This window comes from Protomyctophum parallelum (genome assembly GCF_964188405.1).
Source record: "Protomyctophum parallelum genome assembly, chromosome: 16".
In the NCBI taxonomy this organism is placed as follows: Eukaryota; Metazoa; Chordata; class Actinopteri; order Myctophiformes; family Myctophidae; genus Protomyctophum; species Protomyctophum parallelum.
This window is the reverse complement of record NC_139711.1, coordinates 40,345,179-40,361,965: the sequence shown is the minus strand read 5'-3', so window position 1 is coordinate 40,361,965 and position 16,787 is coordinate 40,345,179. Positions and strand designations below refer to the sequence as shown.

At 44.0% G+C, this 16,787-nt stretch overlaps 1 protein-coding gene and 1 long non-coding RNA gene across 6 annotated transcripts in view; both read right to left on the bottom strand.

Annotated features, from left to right (window-relative positions):
- Positions 1 to 697: 697 nt before the first annotated feature.
- On the bottom strand, positions 698 to 3,653 carry LOC310873874. Its single transcript, XR_014570511.1, has 4 exons — positions 3,540 to 3,653; positions 2,020 to 2,103; positions 1,854 to 1,907; positions 698 to 1,354 (listed from the first exon to the last, which is right to left on the bottom strand). It is a non-coding gene; the product is annotated as an uncharacterized lncRNA (long non-coding RNA).
- Positions 3,654 to 7,569: 3,916 nt separating this feature from the next.
- The window catches only part of LOC310873528 (regulator of G-protein signaling 14-like), a 29,423-nt gene continuing 20,205 nt past the window's right edge, over positions 7,570 to 16,787 (bottom strand). For 3 of the 5 annotated variants that reach the window (XM_083785964.1, XM_083785966.1, XM_083785968.1), the window contains 2 exons: positions 9,723 to 9,819; positions 7,570 to 8,762 (listed from right to left, as the gene is read on the bottom strand). In XM_083785964.1, coding sequence (XP_083642090.1) covers positions 8,494 to 8,762; positions 9,723 to 9,819 — 366 coding nt within the window. In that variant the 3' untranslated portion in view covers positions 7,570 to 8,493. The remainder of the gene's footprint in view (positions 8,763 to 9,722; positions 9,820 to 16,787) is intronic. The other 2 variants (XM_083785965.1, XM_083785967.1) reach the window with 1 other exon arrangement.

Below are 16,787 nucleotides of genomic sequence, written 5' to 3'. Positions count from 1 at the left end.
GATCGGCAATTTTCAAAAGATTTCTATAGGCCTACCTTTGAAAACTTGTGAAATGGGACATTCGCTGCACAATGAGTAGCCTATACATTCAACTTTTGGTACTTTAAGTACATTTTAATGCCAATACTTTTGTACCGTTTACTGAAGTACATTTTGATTTCCGTACTTTTACTTGTAAGTTGTAACCAGAGTAGTTCTATATTGTAGTATTGATACTTTTACTTAAGTAAACTTTTAGCACTTTTTTCCACCACTGGCATTCAGATGACCTGATATGATGGATGACGGTCTGTTAAAGGGGAGGTTGGTGTTTTCTGTGGGTCTGTTAAAGGGGAGGACAGTGTTTTCTGTGGGTCTGTTAAAGGGGAGGTTGGTGTTTTCTGTGGGTCTGTTAAAGGGGAGGACAGTGTTTTCTGTGGGTCTGTTAAAGGGGAGGTTGGTGTTTTCTGTGGGTCTGTTAAAGGGGAGGACAGTGTTTTCTGTGGGTCTGTTAAAGGGGAGGTTGGTGTTTTCTGTGGGTCTGTTAAAGGGGAGGACAGTGTTTTCTGTGGGTCTGTTAAAAGGGGAGGTTGGTGTTTTCTGTGGGTCTGTTTAAAGGGGAGGTTGGTGTTTTCTGTGGGTGTGTTAAAGGGGAGGATGGTGTTTTCTGTGGGTTTGTTAAAGGGGAGGAGGGTGTTTTCTGTGGGTCTGTTAAAAGGGGAGGTTGGTGTTTTCTGTGGGTCTGTTAAAGGGGAGGTTGGTGTTTTCTGTGGGTCTGTTAAAGGAGAGGACAGTGTTTTCTGTGGGTCTGTTAAAGGGGAGGTTGGTGTTTTCTGTGGGTCTGTTAAAGGAGAGGACAGTGTTTTCTGTGGGTCTGTTAAAAGGGGAGGACAGTGTTTTCTGTGGGTCTGTTAAAAGGGGAGGATGGTGTTTTCTGTGGGTCTGTTAAAGGGGAGGATGGTGTTTTCTGTGGGTCTGTTAAAGGGGAGGTTGGTGTTTTCTGTGAGTCTGTTAAAGGGGATGATGGTGTTTTCTTTGGGTCTGTTAAAGGGGAGGTTGGTGTTTTCTGTGAGTCTGTTAAAAGGGGAGGAGGGTGTTTTCTGTGGGTCTGTTAAAGGGGAGGATGGTGTTTTCTGTGGGTCTGTTAAAAGGGGAGGACAGTGTTTTCTGTGGGTCTGTTAAAAGGGGAGGACGGTGTTTTCTGTGAGTCTGTTAAAGGGGAGGATGGTGTTTTCTGTGAGTCTGTTAAAGGGGAGGATGGTGTTTTCTGTGAGTCTGTTAAAGGGGAGGTTGGTGTTTTCTCATCTCAGGGTCACTTGTGCTCTTCATGGGAACAACAAGACGACGAATGTGTGTCACAGCACTCAGGACCCTCCTGCAACACACACACACACACACACACACACACACACACACACACACACACACACACACACACACACACACACACACACACACACACACACACACACACACACACACACACACACACACACACACACACACACACACACACACACACACACACACACACACACACACACACACACACACACACACACACACACACACACACACACACGTCAAAAAAGAAAGGGGTATTTCTCTTTCAAAAAGTGTTCGGGTCATTTTATCGTTTACCCAGGCTTTTGCGTGCATCCCAGACAGATTTTAACTAAGTTGCTCGATTCAGTGTTTAGATATTTGATAGACACCATCTTAGTTCCTATACAATTCCTATTGTAACTTCTAATACGTGAGGGGGCTGTGTTTCTTCAATTATGTTTTTTTATTTTATATATAATGTTTTTGGGGAAAATGAAAGAAAATAATATATATCTGCACAACCGTACACACAGCTCTCAGCCTCTCACCTTAACTTTCTCCATGTCTGGTCCGCCCGGGAGTGAATTCTGTGAGACAAAGGTCTGCGTGGAGGAAAAGGAGATTAGCCTGGACGGACGGACACACACCAGACCAGAGTAATGGAAGAGTGCAGAAGATCAAGGGGATTAAACGTAATATCCTTCAAGTTCTCACCTTCTTAGTGGTCTGTTGTTGCATCTCCTCCGTGGATTTGGACCTGCTCTTCATCTGCTTCTGAGGGGAGGTGGTGGAGGGGTCCTGGAGGAGGGACACACACACACACACACACACACACACACACACACAACTATTACTGTACATTTACTTAGACACATTTGAAAAGAAAAACATAAATTGTAGAAACACTGTACCGTACACACTGTACTGTACGGTAGAGAAATTACCGTTAAACATCTCTGAAAAACAACTGCTATTTGTGCACAACCTTTCCTACGTGGATATAGTTCCGACAGCAAATGCACAATTCTTAGGGCCGATTCATACTCCTATTTTAGAGCCGAATAAAGGTGGGTTCGGCGCTGTAGAGCCTAATGTGACGTCATTTGAGGTTCTGGGGGGGGGGGGGGGGGGGGGTACGGTCCTGAAGTCGGCTCTTCGGTGCTACTGAAAATTTCTGACGAGCGGAAATCATTTCGGCACTACAGCGCCGAAACAGCGGTAAAATAGGAGTATGAATCGGCCCTTATGGTTTTGTTAATTTAGATTTCACTCAGTTGCAATGTAATAGCTCTGTGCACACATCATTTGTATTGCACATACATTATTTTGTTTAGATTGTATTGTTCCACTTTTTCTTTGGCAATTTTAACGTACTAGAGCGGTGCCCATGGGGCCTCTACGGCGGTGGCCGTTGGAACTACTTGGAACGATGCGAGTTGGAAATGCATGCCCCACCCAGATATTATATGGTATATGCGTTGGAGCCTCTACAGCAGTGCCCTGGCCAACTTGGAATGAGGCTTTTGTGCTGATTCTGGACAACCGGAAATGCAGATTACCTGTTCCACCCATCTGTCTGGGTCCCTTTTATGCCCATATATGGATATGTATTTGTCTCTCTGTGTCCCTATTCCTATATATGGAGTTCTGTGTCAGGCATGCCCAAATATGGAGTGTTGTGATGTCGGAACAGGCCAGCTTATGGAGTTCTGTGTCAGGCATGCCCAAATATGGAGTGTTGTGTTGTGATGTCAGAACAGGCCAGCTTATGGAGTTCTGTGTCAGGCATGCCAAGTTTGGAGTGGTGTGATGTCAGAACATGCCACTCCATATATGGACCCTGGACAGGGGCCCTGTCCAGAGCACGGGTAGAGGCCTTTTTGGGGCGGTTCTGGACAAGCGTGGGTCCGACCGACTAGACACCGGGCACTGCACCCCCTGCGGTGGTGTGGAATGTGCGTGTGGCGAATTTGAAGTCGGTGGGGCAAACGGTTCTCGAGTTACGTGGATTACACACAGACAGCCAGAGACTTTGTGTAGATAGATAGATAGAAAAGATAGATAGATAGATAGTTATTTTCTCATGCCAATAAAGCCTTTTGAATTGAAGAGAGAGAGCTAGGTATAAGAGACGGGATAGAATACATTATAGATAGATAAATTACACATAAATTAAAGGCAGAATGTCTGAAAGAAAAGCTTCTCAATATCAGCCCTCAATTTGCTTATTATACCTCATTGGTTTTCTGCTCCATGGCTGAGTTGAAGGATTCCTCTGGAGAACAGCGATGAAGTCTGGAGATGGATGATCTGTTGGAATATTCACGCTACGTTGTCTCTAGGGATCTGTGGGACAGAATTAGGACACCATACAAGGCATGATGAGAGCACATATTGCAATATGGGGAGGGCTAAATATCCATGCAAATCATCATGGTTTTACTCTAAATGTATTAGATAATGTCACTGTTGTTCGTCTAGCATCCGCAACATGGGTGAGAGACACCCGGCCTGTATCATTGTCCAAACCAGCCCTGACTTAACCTATTTTGCGCGGGAACCCATTTTGGCGTCATGTCGTGCTTTAGCTATTGAAAAATAGCAGATCTAAAAGCTCATACAGCTACGAGCTTGTAGGTCTGCTATTTTTTGAAAAATCGAAGAACGACTGACATTTTTTAGAATCTGATCTCAGGTCAGAATGGGTTAATCAGACCAGTGTGTGTCCGGTGGAAACCTCGTATGAATCTGATCTCAGGTCAGAATGGGTTAAAGAATGCCAACCTGTATGTGCTGTTACAGTACTATATGTGCCCTCATTTATTTCAACCTGTATGTGCTGTTACAGTACTGGGGGCTCTATTTAAAAAAATAGCCAATCTACATCGACACGTTGTGAGCTTATAGATTGGCTATTTTAACTATTCAAAAATGTTTTTCAAACTAGTGAAAAAAGGCAAAGTAGTTTAGGGATAAGGGGTTTAGCGGTGACGAAAATAGAGCCCTATAGTGCCCTCTTCTATTTCAGCAGAACAGACTGGTCCATTCATCTGCCAAATAAACCTGTTGGAAATGTGTCATACTGTGAGCATCCCAGCCCACGCCAGATCAGATACTCCTCTGAAAAAAACGTCCCTTTTCCCCCTGTGGGCTTCAAAGATTCTATGATTGTGTATATGTGCGTCTGATATATCTTTATTTTATTATTGTTCATTATTTGGTTATTTCTGCTACAATGTTGAGAAACCGTAACCAAAGAATTTGACCCCGTGTATGAGATTTAACAAATCATTTAAGGATTTCATTTGTATGCATATACTTTATGCTCAACTAATCAATCAATAAATCCAACTCAATCAGAAACTCAAAAGACAGTTCAGTTTCCTTGAATCCATTGCTGTGTCTGCGATGATAGAGAGAACACACAGGCACAGAATATTTAGAATTTTAGATGCCGTTCTGGAAACACACACACACACACACACACACACACACACCATACTGTGCGGCAGTGAGGACATTATGTGCAGTAAACTGATGGCGGGCTGTGTGCTCGGCCACGCTGAGGTTAAACCTCTATTCATCCATAAGGTTGGTCAGGAGCCATCCATCACAGCACGTCTCCCCAGTCTAACACAGCTCTGTGGATCTGTGGACGTCCCCACTAACACAGCTCTGTGGCTCTGTGGATCTCACCTGACACGGAGCCAGGGTGCATGTAGCAGCACTGGCACTGCTCTGCAATCTTCCTCATTTTTTAAACACACAGAGCACATGCTCTCTTTGTCCTTCAGGGGAACGTCTCGGTGGCACAGTATAGTGGGACGCATCAATCTAATATTCAGATACTATGCTTACACTCATAGCAAGTAGTCTCCGAGTGAGCAGCACCCATTAGCAGAGGATTTAGTTCAGAACACGAGCCCAATCAAAAATCCATAGCAATGCATGATAGACTATGCAGCACGCCCCTGAACTCTCAGCATTTTATAGCACTGGGTATGAATATATCCAGTAACAAAACATAGATGGAAACATTGCACCCCTTGTCACCCATATGAAACACTACCACCACCACCACCACCCAATTATAGTAATAGTTTGTATGAGAAATAGGCAAATAGCAGAGGAAACATTAAGATAGAGAGTGAGGAAAGGAGTGAGAATGAAAATGCGTGAAAACAGAGTGGCTGCGATGACATATTGAGACATTAAAGAGATTCATTCAAAGCACTCTCTCACCTCTCTCCTCTCCCGGTGACTGTCTCAGTGAAAGACTGGATGCGCTGCTATTCCACTGCTACAGAGAGAGAGCGAGAGCGAGAGACACAACACCCCATTCACAGCTTCACCAACACGTCGTCACGCACGACTGAACGCACACATGCACACGCGCGCGCGCACACACACACACACACACACACAGTTTTGACCAATCATAGCAGTGACTGTCTGCTACTGTGAACACTTAAGAGAGAGGGGCTGGGGGGTGTGATTAGTAGTAATAGCTTTATTCCTAATGCAATATGTCATTGTTGTAAATTATGCAAAGCATAGCGGTAGATTGATGTTGCTCATATTACATGGTTGTGTGTATGTGTGTATGTCAGTGTACCATACATCATACACTGTATGATGTACAGTATGGTTTGGTGGTGACATCATCTTAAATTAAGTGAATCCTCTCCGGATTTCACTCCAAAAAAATAAACACCTTTCCGACGATATGACTGAAGAGAAACAGACGAGGCATGTCATTGGCTGGTAAGCTGTGACAGAGCACCAGTCACAGCACAGACAACGCCGGCAACACCCTTCACCGTTTGAAAATGACATAATACGTGACATCATCAAATGGACAGCCAGGGAGGAAGACTTGGGAGGAATTGAGCAGCCGATGAGTCACAGTAGCAATGAGTCACAGAGCTATAGTTCTTCTAGTAAGCCGAGTCACCTCTCCGTGGACCTGCTCATTATTGATGAAGGCTCAAAGTTATAAAGGATGAGTACGGAGTACAGTCATGAATTATGCAGGGCATTATGCAGTTACTGTACGTCAGAGGTTTATCAGAGCCGCTGAAGAGAATGCGATTGGCGGCGTGTCCCTGATGACGCGAACACGGTGCCTGAATGGGCCAGATGCACCCAGAATAACTCCTCCTACTTCCGGGCCGCTTCCCTACTTCCTTCACAGGTGTTACCGACGATACCAATTAAGGCTCCGTTCCATTTAGTGTGCAGTGGTTTTCAGACCTTTTAATTTCAAGGACCCACATAACCATAACTCGGTGTACAAATGGAGCCCACTTCACGTCACATGCCACAGGCAGGGCGGTCTTAAGGCCAGTTTGAGGTAAAAGTCCATATTAAAGGTATATTCAGTGATTTCACTCAAAAAACCTTAGGTTTCGTTTTTGCCTTGGGACCCAAACTTTCGTCCAATCAGGATAGAGAGTCAAAAACGAAACCTAAGGTTTTTTGACCCCCAGGGGTTAACTGGGGACAGGGAGGAACTCCTTATATGGTCAGCACACTCTATAGTAGAGAGGATTATCACAACAAAACAAAAAAATAAGTGATATTTGAATTAAGTGAAATCACTGAATATACCTTTAATGCTTTAGATAAAAGCAAAGTGCAAAAAAAAACACCAAGATTTAAAAATAGAAATGTAAAAAAAAAAGAGAGAAAACAAAACATTTTGGGTGGAGTCCCGTAAACGAATCAACTAAATTGATTAAAAAACAACCACAGTACAATAGGAAAAGTAGTCAACACAGCCACGTTATGAGTTTGTAGAATGGCCATTTGTTAAATTTACACGACACCAATAAGCAGATAAATGGGTGCATATCTTTGGTCCGACGTACAGTCCGACACGCAATAGTCCGACACCCTACCCGAACCACCCACAGACGCCACGGGTGAGTCTTAATCAGCAACGACTGCATATCGGACTGTTAATACGTCGGACCAACACATGCGCCCCCAGGACAATAACGGTAATCTGTTTGCTACATGTCTGCAAACAATAACTTCAACTACAAGGGATTGATTGATCATAAAACATTATTTAATTCTGCACACTGTACACCATGTGGTATACTGTACATTCATGTTCATTGATGCCATGTTAATACTGAGATTCAGCCTGAGGAGACAGGAATAGCACATGACCAATTACTAAAGACTTGTCGACACAGCAAACGTGTAATCAAATAATTACCATAGACATACCATTAAGAATAAAGCACTTAAATATAAACAACCACAAATAATTACAGTAGAAAATGTTCAAAAGTCTGTGCAAACACACTTCACACGTCAAAACAGAAAAGGCCCTTTTTTTTGGTCATTCAACAAATCACTGACTGCGTAGGCTATCCTCAGTTTAGAGAATCAAAATAATGGCTACATTGTGACAAATCAATTGGAAAGAATGTTGTACCCTAGCATTTAACATTTTTGTATACCATAAAAAAAACAAATCCATTATTAAAAACCGATCACACGCATCATATGGTCATACTTGGCCTTTTAGTAATACTTTAAAATAACTTACGTTCTGGTTACTTGTTTTTCAGTCATAATTCATAATGGGCCTGGTTCACTAAGCTGTTTACACGCATATTTTGGGTGTAAAGGAGTTTTCCAAACTTCCCACATTAGTCTAGAATAAGGAATTCAAATGACAGACAGTATACAGCAAGCTATGGATCCATGCAAGTCTGCATCCGAGCAGACTCTCCGCAAAAATAAAAAGATAAATAAAAAAAAGATTACTACTAACTACTACAGACTACTAACATGGAAAGTTTGGAATGTTCCTTTAGACCCAAAATATGTGTGTAAACCGCTTAGTGAATCGGGCCCAATATGTTTTCTAATGGATCATAAATATCATATGCAAATTAAACACTTCATCACATAAGAACACTGCTTGATGATTACAACTCATTACAGTGACAGCAGCAGTCCACTGATTCGGAGCTTATGCATCAGACATTCACAAATAAAAGTAAAAAGTGCATGACTAGCTTTTACTCAGTGATAAATTAATTGTGGTCCACTATTCACCAAGGCCACGTTGGAAACATCGGGTTTACCCACATTTTGGAGAACATATCCTTAAAATGGCCTTCAAAACATCCTTAAATAGCCTACCTGCTCTCACACAGGCAGTCACATTCAAAGTGTCGTTTCCTGCAAGTCCTTTTTAGAATCGGCGCTTTTTGCTCCTCCAGCTGAACTTGCAGCAGGCGTGACGCAGTCATCCACTCCCTCTGTAGTGCGTGTCGTTGAGCTTCCGCTGGCGGACCCATCGTCTCCCTCTGGATCCTCAAACCCTTCGTCCGAGGGCAGCCGGAGGAACACGGGCATCGTCAGGTGTTCTTTGGTCAGGAGACCTCGCTGATCGTCAGCCCTGAACTGTGCTTTGGACAACATATCCATGATCCCTGACAGAGAGAGAAAATGTCCTTCAACGCAAGTCAAATCATAATTATTCTAAACTATATAATACGGTTCTGAAGGTACTTTAGAATGCCATGGGTGACTAACCGGTCAATCACTTTGAGTAGAGGGCAATTCATCACCACTGCACTCATTTGTGCAGTTTTTTTTACTTTTACTCCACTATGTAGTAAAAGCTTTTACTCCACTATGTGGAGTAAAAGCTGAAGGACCCCGGAAAGATGAAGGACTCATTTTTGGGTCATTTATTTTTGGACATTTAGTCCATCCTCTGTTGGCCAACGAACTCATCTTAAAGGACAACTCCAGACTAAATGACGTAGGCTCATTTTCCTACTTATATTGACCCCAAATGACTTTGGCTATTTTTGCCAAATGCCCCCGTCATCCAGTTTCCATGCAGGCATGCAGAATTTGGCATAAGACCTGGCCAGATTATCAGCCATTTACACATCTCGAGTTGGCTTAACTTTTCTGCCTTTTTATCCTTGCCAGATGCTTCTTTTGTGATTTCCTTTTTGGCACAAAGAGCTTTGTACTTTGAGTTCTTACGAATACCAAGAAAGATTTACAGATTGACTAAATCTCGCTTTGAAAGACAGGGAGACAGACAGACGTCTTAGCTTTGACCTGCCCCCCAGCAATCGATCTAGAAAATTAACCACATGAACCCCTGCGTCCCCATTCTGGGCATGTCATAAAAGGTGAACTTTCTCTAACAATAGGCGAAAATAGTAGATCTACAAGCTCATAACACAAAGCTCTCAAGTGCATTGTAAGCTTCAAGTTGTGAGCTCGTAGATCGGTTATTTTCGGCAAAGAGATTTGGTGTAAAGGGTTCAAAGGAGAGGGCCAATTTAGCATAGGGCCCTGGTCAACAAAGTGTTTAGGGTTTAAGTGGTTAAGAAAGGACGGCAACTAGATCACCATACTGGGGGGCCTACCATCTATGTCATCCTTACTGGGCTTGGGCTGGTTCTTGGCACAGCCAGACTCCGGGCATGACTGGCTCTCCGCGCCCCCAGCAGCCGATCCCCGTTCCTGGCACAAAGCAAGGTATATGGAAAGGAGGTAAGGTCACCGACACCATTTTCTCAATCATACAATTTCAGACAGCAGATTCGTCGCACAATGGGAGCCAAACTACACCCGGAAGTTTGGTGTAATCACTGGAATGCATTGGAGTCAGTGAGAGCCCAGTGAACAAACACTATTTCTGATAAATTCTGAATGACAGACATTTTGTAAAGTAATCGCTTCTGGAAAATAACACAAGACAAATAACACATTATTGTCCGCTGTGTTGCTTTTTGATGTGTACACCTTGTCATTTTATAGAGGTTTAGAAGAGCACAAAGTACCTTTCTGAATATACCAAGTACAGTATCTCGTTTCCTGCCTGGCAGGCGAATCTTGCGATACCTCAGAGACGGAAACGATACCTAGCACTGTTTAGATGCTCCAGAAAATGATGTACTACTACTCTGCACATCGAACAGCAAGTGATTAGAAAACAACAACCTGTGATAAGTCTTCTTTTATATTCGTGAACCGATTATGAGACAATGGTCTCAATTGTTCAGAAATAATGTTGGCTTAAGTTATAAGCAATATTAGCTGGCTGGTCCAGCCGGCTCCATTCACTGCCATGTATTCATTGAACTTCGGGTGTGAGATTTGCCTCCCATGAAAGTGTTATGGCGCGTACCATGACGTCTGCGGTGTCTCTTCCTTCTGTAAGCTTCCTTGGCGCAAAGGCAGAATACAGAAAGCCAACAGAAGGTATAGACACCGCATTGCATCCATTAGATTTGACAATAAATGGGACAAGATTTGTAAAGCACGAAAACAACGTTTAAATTGTCTGGGGGATAACATGAGGTTTGGGAGGACGTTCCACCCCGAGATCATCAAAGAGGTTCTATAACAAGAGAGGAAACTCCCAATAAGTCCCATAGTAACAACTAGCACCCAATGTCTCCACCATTTTGGTGTGATGACACAACTTCCGGTTGCTTAACCCATTTTGACCTGAGATCAGATTCTAAAAATGTCTTCTACATCCTGACAGTTTTCTGAAAAAGCTATGTTTCTATGTCAGTCGATTTTTCAAAAATAGCAGACCTACAAGCTCTGCTATTTTGCAATAGCTAAAGCATAACCTACAGTACTGTCCCCTTCGTCTGTACCAGGCCAGTACCTAGAGGTACCTATAGGTTTTTAAAAGAACCTGGGTACCTCTGGAAGCCACACCTCTGATGGGTGTGGTTTAGTCTTAAGGGGTGTGTTTTTTTCACCCACTGTGTAATATAATAAACGGACAGTAGGTGGCAGTAGGACAGTAGGACAGAGGCCAGAGCAACAATATTTGCCTCTGAGATGTAGTGGAGTAGAAGTAAAAGTATTGGAATTCATGAATACTAAAGTAAAGTACAAATGCCTCAAAATTGTACAGTACTTAAGTAAATGCACTTACTTTCCACCACTGTGGAATGGTGAGTGACTTTCTTAATATCATTTAAATATAAAAACTTAAATTAATAGGTTTACCATGCATGCCAAAATAGGATCTTTTCAATGGTTTTGTGATGTCATCAGGAGTAAGTCAGTAACAGTTTATATTTACCCCTGACTGTCACTAGGCTCTTTGAATATGCTTTCTCAAAGCCTGTATCTGTTTAAGAGTAATAAAACAAGTCTAAGGTTTAATCCAGGGGTTTTCAACTGATTATGAACCAGGGACCACCACCCTGACTGAAACTTAACCTGGGGACCACCACCCTGACTGAGAATCAACCTGGGGACCACCACCCTGACTGACAATTAACCTGGGGACCACCACCCTGACTGAGAATCAACCTGGGGACCACCACCCTGACTGAAAATCAACCTGGGGACCACCACCCTGACTGAAAATTAACCTGGGGACCACCACCCTGACTGAGAATCAACCTGGGGACCACCACCCTGACTGAAAATCAACCTGGGGACCACCACCCTGACTGAGAATCAACCTGGGGACCACCACCCTGACTGAGAATCAACCTGGGGACCACCACCCTGACTGAAACTTAACCTGGGGACCACCACCCTGACTGAGAATCAACCTGGGGACCACCACCCTGACTGAGAATCAACCTGGGGACCACCACCCTGACTGAAACTTAACCTGGGGACCACCACCCTGACTGAGAATCAACCTGGGGACCACCACCCTGACTGAAAATCAACCTGGGGACCACCACCCTGACTGAAAATTAACCTGGGGACCACCACCCTGACTGAGAATCAACCTGGGGACCACCACCCTGACTGAGAATCAACCTGGGGACCACCACCCTGACTGAGAATCAACCTGGGGACCACCACCCTGACTGACAATTAACCTGGGGACCACCACCCTGACTGAGAATCAACCTGGGGACCACCACCCTGACTGAAACTTAACCTGGGGACCTCCACCCTGACTGAGAATCAACCTGGGGACCACCACCCTGACTGAAAATCAACCTGGGGACCACCACCCTGACTGAGAATCAACCTGGGGACCACCACCCTGACTGAGAATCAACCTGGGGACCACCACCCTGACTGAAACTTAACCTGGGGACCACCACCCTGACTGAGAATCAACCTGGGGACCACCACCCTGACTGAAAATCAACCTGGGGACCACCACCCTGACTGAAAATTAACCTGGGGACCACCACCCTGACTGAGAATAAATAATAATAATAATAAAACAAGTCTAAGGTTTAATCCTATTTAAAGAAATAGGCCTATCAGTTTTTTTTCTTCCTGAAAACCCTAAAAAAAATAACTTAGGCATAACTAAAAAAACATTGCATGGATGCACCTGGGACGTATCCTCAGTGATGTATCCTGAGGTCATTATTTTAAGAAGAAGACAACATTGAAGTGACATAATGGACACATTCCTTTGTTTTGTTTTGTCTTGTTTGATTATTGTTCAATGACATTCATTTGGAAAACTGCTTTGGGGTTAAGCAGAGGAATATACTGAGGGTGGAACCCCCCCCCCCCCCCCCCCCCCCACTCTCTCTCTCTCTGTAGGCTGACTACTGTATACAATTAACATAACCTGTTTGGCTAGACACTGGGGAGAGAGAGTCAAATACTACTAAAAGATTGCAACAGACTAGCATTTTTAATCAGCACAAACCAGGACATGCTAAATACAGGCATGTTTGGGTACAGAGCCTGCTTTTAACTAATTCAGATGGCATTTGGCATTTGGGGTCCTCAGAACAGATTGTTCAAAGACTGAGCTTAAATCTGAATTTGCTACACCAAATCATAAGAAAACAAAAAGAAAGCTATCTCACACACTGGAACAGATCTACTCAAAACCAGAGCAAAATGGAATGCTATTTAGCTCTAAACAGGGAATACACATTAGTAGAATACTTGAGCACAGTAACTGACCCAAAACTAAGGAAAACTTTAACTCAATATAGACTCAGTGAACACAGTCTTGCGAGGAGAGCACAGTTGGCACCCTGGCACCATTGTTTGGGACACAGCTAAAGGTGTTGAATGCGCCGTGGGGGGTGGGGTAATATGAACTGTCTTGCCAGTAAACTGAAGTTCCCTGGCAAGTATTAAATTAAATTCGTATTTAACATCATTAAATACGAATTAAAATACTCTATATTCTCTTGCATCCAAAGAGCCTAAAGTATTACCGATTTCCAATACTTTTACTTCTACTCCACATCTCAGAGGCAAATATTGTAATTTGGCAGGCAGACAGACCCTTACTATCAATCTATTTATTTAAAACCTCCTTTTTGTAAAGAAAAACACTTGTTTCCCAATAAGTCACTTTTATTTTCTATAAATAACAAATCAAAATGAGAATAATAAAAGGTTTAACAACTTTGGGTTTTATGCCCTAACATTTTTTAAATGTGTCTTTAAGATGAGATGACTTGTAACATTCTTGTTAAGCTCTAAGTAAGTAAAAGAAAAAAAGAGACAAATAGTAAATACAAAGTTCAACCAAACAATTACGTTTTTTGGCTGTTACAAATTCTTCTACTTTGTAGAATGTTCACATTGTTTGAACAGGTAAGACTATAAGAGCGAAAGTGTGACTACTAGTGCAATTTGATCTGCGTGGCTCAGCCCTTCAGTGATTTGTGCCCTCACTTTATCATACTGTACATGCCAGGCAACACATGTGTGGTCATATGCGACCTGCATGGCATTTTGTAACGTGGTTCTGCAACTCTCTAAGCCCTTCCAGCCTTTCAAAGTGTGGTGTTAGTTGGATTCGGGGGTTGAGGCCAAGTAGTAGCCTGACCAGCTTATTAGCATGTCTAAAGAGACACTTGAAGCTGGAGATCCTATCATATCGTTCTCAACCTGTGGGACCCCAGATGACAGTGAAGTGACAATTTAAGGACTTTTAAGACTTTTATAATGCCTCAAAGGCTCTAAAAGAAAAAATACCATTACTGCATCAAAAGTAATCAGCAAACCATGCTATAAAAACTGGTCAAACTGGTGAAAATAGCCGATCTACAAGTTCACAACGAGCTTGTAGATTGGCTATTTTCACAATATTTATCTGTGGAACCATTCTGTTGCTTGTCTGGGTGGGGGATCCCCAGTTCAAATATGATTACTTTGGGGGTCCTCAGAACAGGGGGTCCTCTCAAAAAAAATTACAAGATATATTGTGCCAGTTCAATTCTTGTTGGGAGCGTACCTATGTTCCCCAGGTTCTATGTTCCCCACCATGCAAAAAAGGTTCTTTGTTGAATATTTTGTTTTACATGCTGTAATTATACAGTTTGGCTGATTATTCCAATGAATTGGATTCAGTTGTAAAAAGAGCTGGCTTATTTAGTGGGTGGAAGGGGCCCGGTTGAAAAGTAATATAAAGTAATATGTAACTATATTACTCTTGATTCCAAGTAATAAGTAATGTCATAGTATTACTATTTCTAATGAGTAATAAGTAAAGTAAACATATTACTCTTAAGTAATATTGCCCCAGATGACAGTTGGTAACCATTTGGTTACCAACGCTCCATCATTTAGGCTGCATATGGGGACCACCTGGAATCCCCCCAAGGACCACTGGTGGTCCCCAGACCACCTGGAACCCCCCCAAGGACCACTGGTGGTCCCCAGACCACCTGGAACCCCCCCAAGGACCACTGGTGGTCCCCGGACCACCTGGAACCCCCCCAAGGACCACTGGTGGTCCCCGGACCACCTGGAACCCCCTCGAGGGCCACTGGTGGTCCCCGGACCACCTGGAACCCCCCCAAGGACCACTGGTGGTCCCCGGACCACCTGGAACCCCCTCAAGGACCACTGGTGGTCCCCGGACCACCTGGAACCCCCTCGAGGGCCACTGGTGGTCCCCGGACCACCTGGAACCCCCTCAAGGACCACTGGTGGTCCCCGGACCACCTGGAACCCCCTCAAGGACCACTGGTGGTCCCCGGACCACTGGTTGAGAACCACTTATTTAAATGCACTAAGGGGGTAGCTTCATCTCTCTGCTAAGGGGGTCCCTGCTTCATATCTCTCTCAGCTAAGGGGGGTCCCTGCTTCATCTCTCTCTCAGCTAAGGGGTCCCTGCTTCATCTCTCTTTCAGCTAAGGGGGTCCCTGCTTCATCTCTCTCTCAGCTAAGGGGGTCCCTGCTTCATATCTCTCTCAGCTAAGGGGGTCCCTGCTTCATCTCTCTCAGCTAAGGGGGTCCCTGCTTCATATCTCTCTCAGCTAAGGGGGGTCCCTGCTTCATCTCTCTCAGCTAAGGGGGTCCCTGCTTCATCTCTCTCTCAGCTAAGGGGGGTCCCTGCTTCATCTCTCTCTCAGCTAAGGGGGTCCCTGCTTCATCTCTCTCAGCTAAGGGGGTCCCTGCTTCATCTCTCTCAGCTAAGGGGGTCCCTGCTTCATCTCTCTCTCAGCTAAGGGGGGTCCCTGCTTCATCTCTCTCTCAGCTAAGGGGGGTCCCTGCTTCATCTCTCTCAGCTAAGGGGGTCCCTGCTTCATCTCTATCTCAGCTAAGGGGGTCCCTGCTTCATCTCTCTCAGCTAAGGGGGTCCCTGCTTCATCTTTCTCAGCTAAGGGGGTCCCTGCTTCATCTCTATCTCAGCTAAGGGGGTCCCTGCTTCATCTTTCTCAGCTAAGGGGGTCCCTGCTATTAAGACTTAATAGCTCTGCTCATCATGGGCCGACGCCACCTGGTGGTTGAATAGCTACTCCACACTCCACAATAAACCTGTGGGTGTGGCTGAGAATCTGGGGGTGTGTCTGTGGGTGTGTCTAACATAGATACCTGTAGGTACCCATGGATGTCATTTTGAGATCGAGGAAGAAACGGATAGGATTGTACCGTAATGCTAACACCAAAAGGGGTTCCCGCCCAAAATGGGTAAAAAAAGAAAAAGTCAAAGTCATGCTGTACAAACCTATTCTACGATTATATTTAATGCTTCTACAGAACTTGTCAGTGTTGAACAGTGTAAAATTAGAAATATACATACTACTATAATAAGTTTACTAATTTATTAAATCATATTTATGAATGAATCAAAGCAGAAATTGATATACATTCATATTAGAATATGAATATGTATTGATATATATTCATTCAGAATGTCAGGGTGCATGTGTACCCATGCATGTATGGACACGCACGCACGTCCATGCATGCGTGTTACAGTAAGTAGGACAGTGTTACAAGTGTTACATTAACTTTAGTCTCTCGAGTAGGGCTGTCGCAATTATCGCATTTATCGCATATCGCGCTGTTACAAGTTGAAACCGCAAGGGGGCAGAAAAACCGCACAGGCGCAATAAACCGCAGGATCCCTGACAGTGGGCCGATGGACGCCCTGCAGCGGCCATCGCAGACGCAGCGAACGCGGAGCCAACAATGCCAGTGGCACATCCAGCCAAAAAAAAAGGACTCTTGGTTAGAGACCTCTGCTGAGATCAATGAGCGATGCTCCTGCACTGAGATCA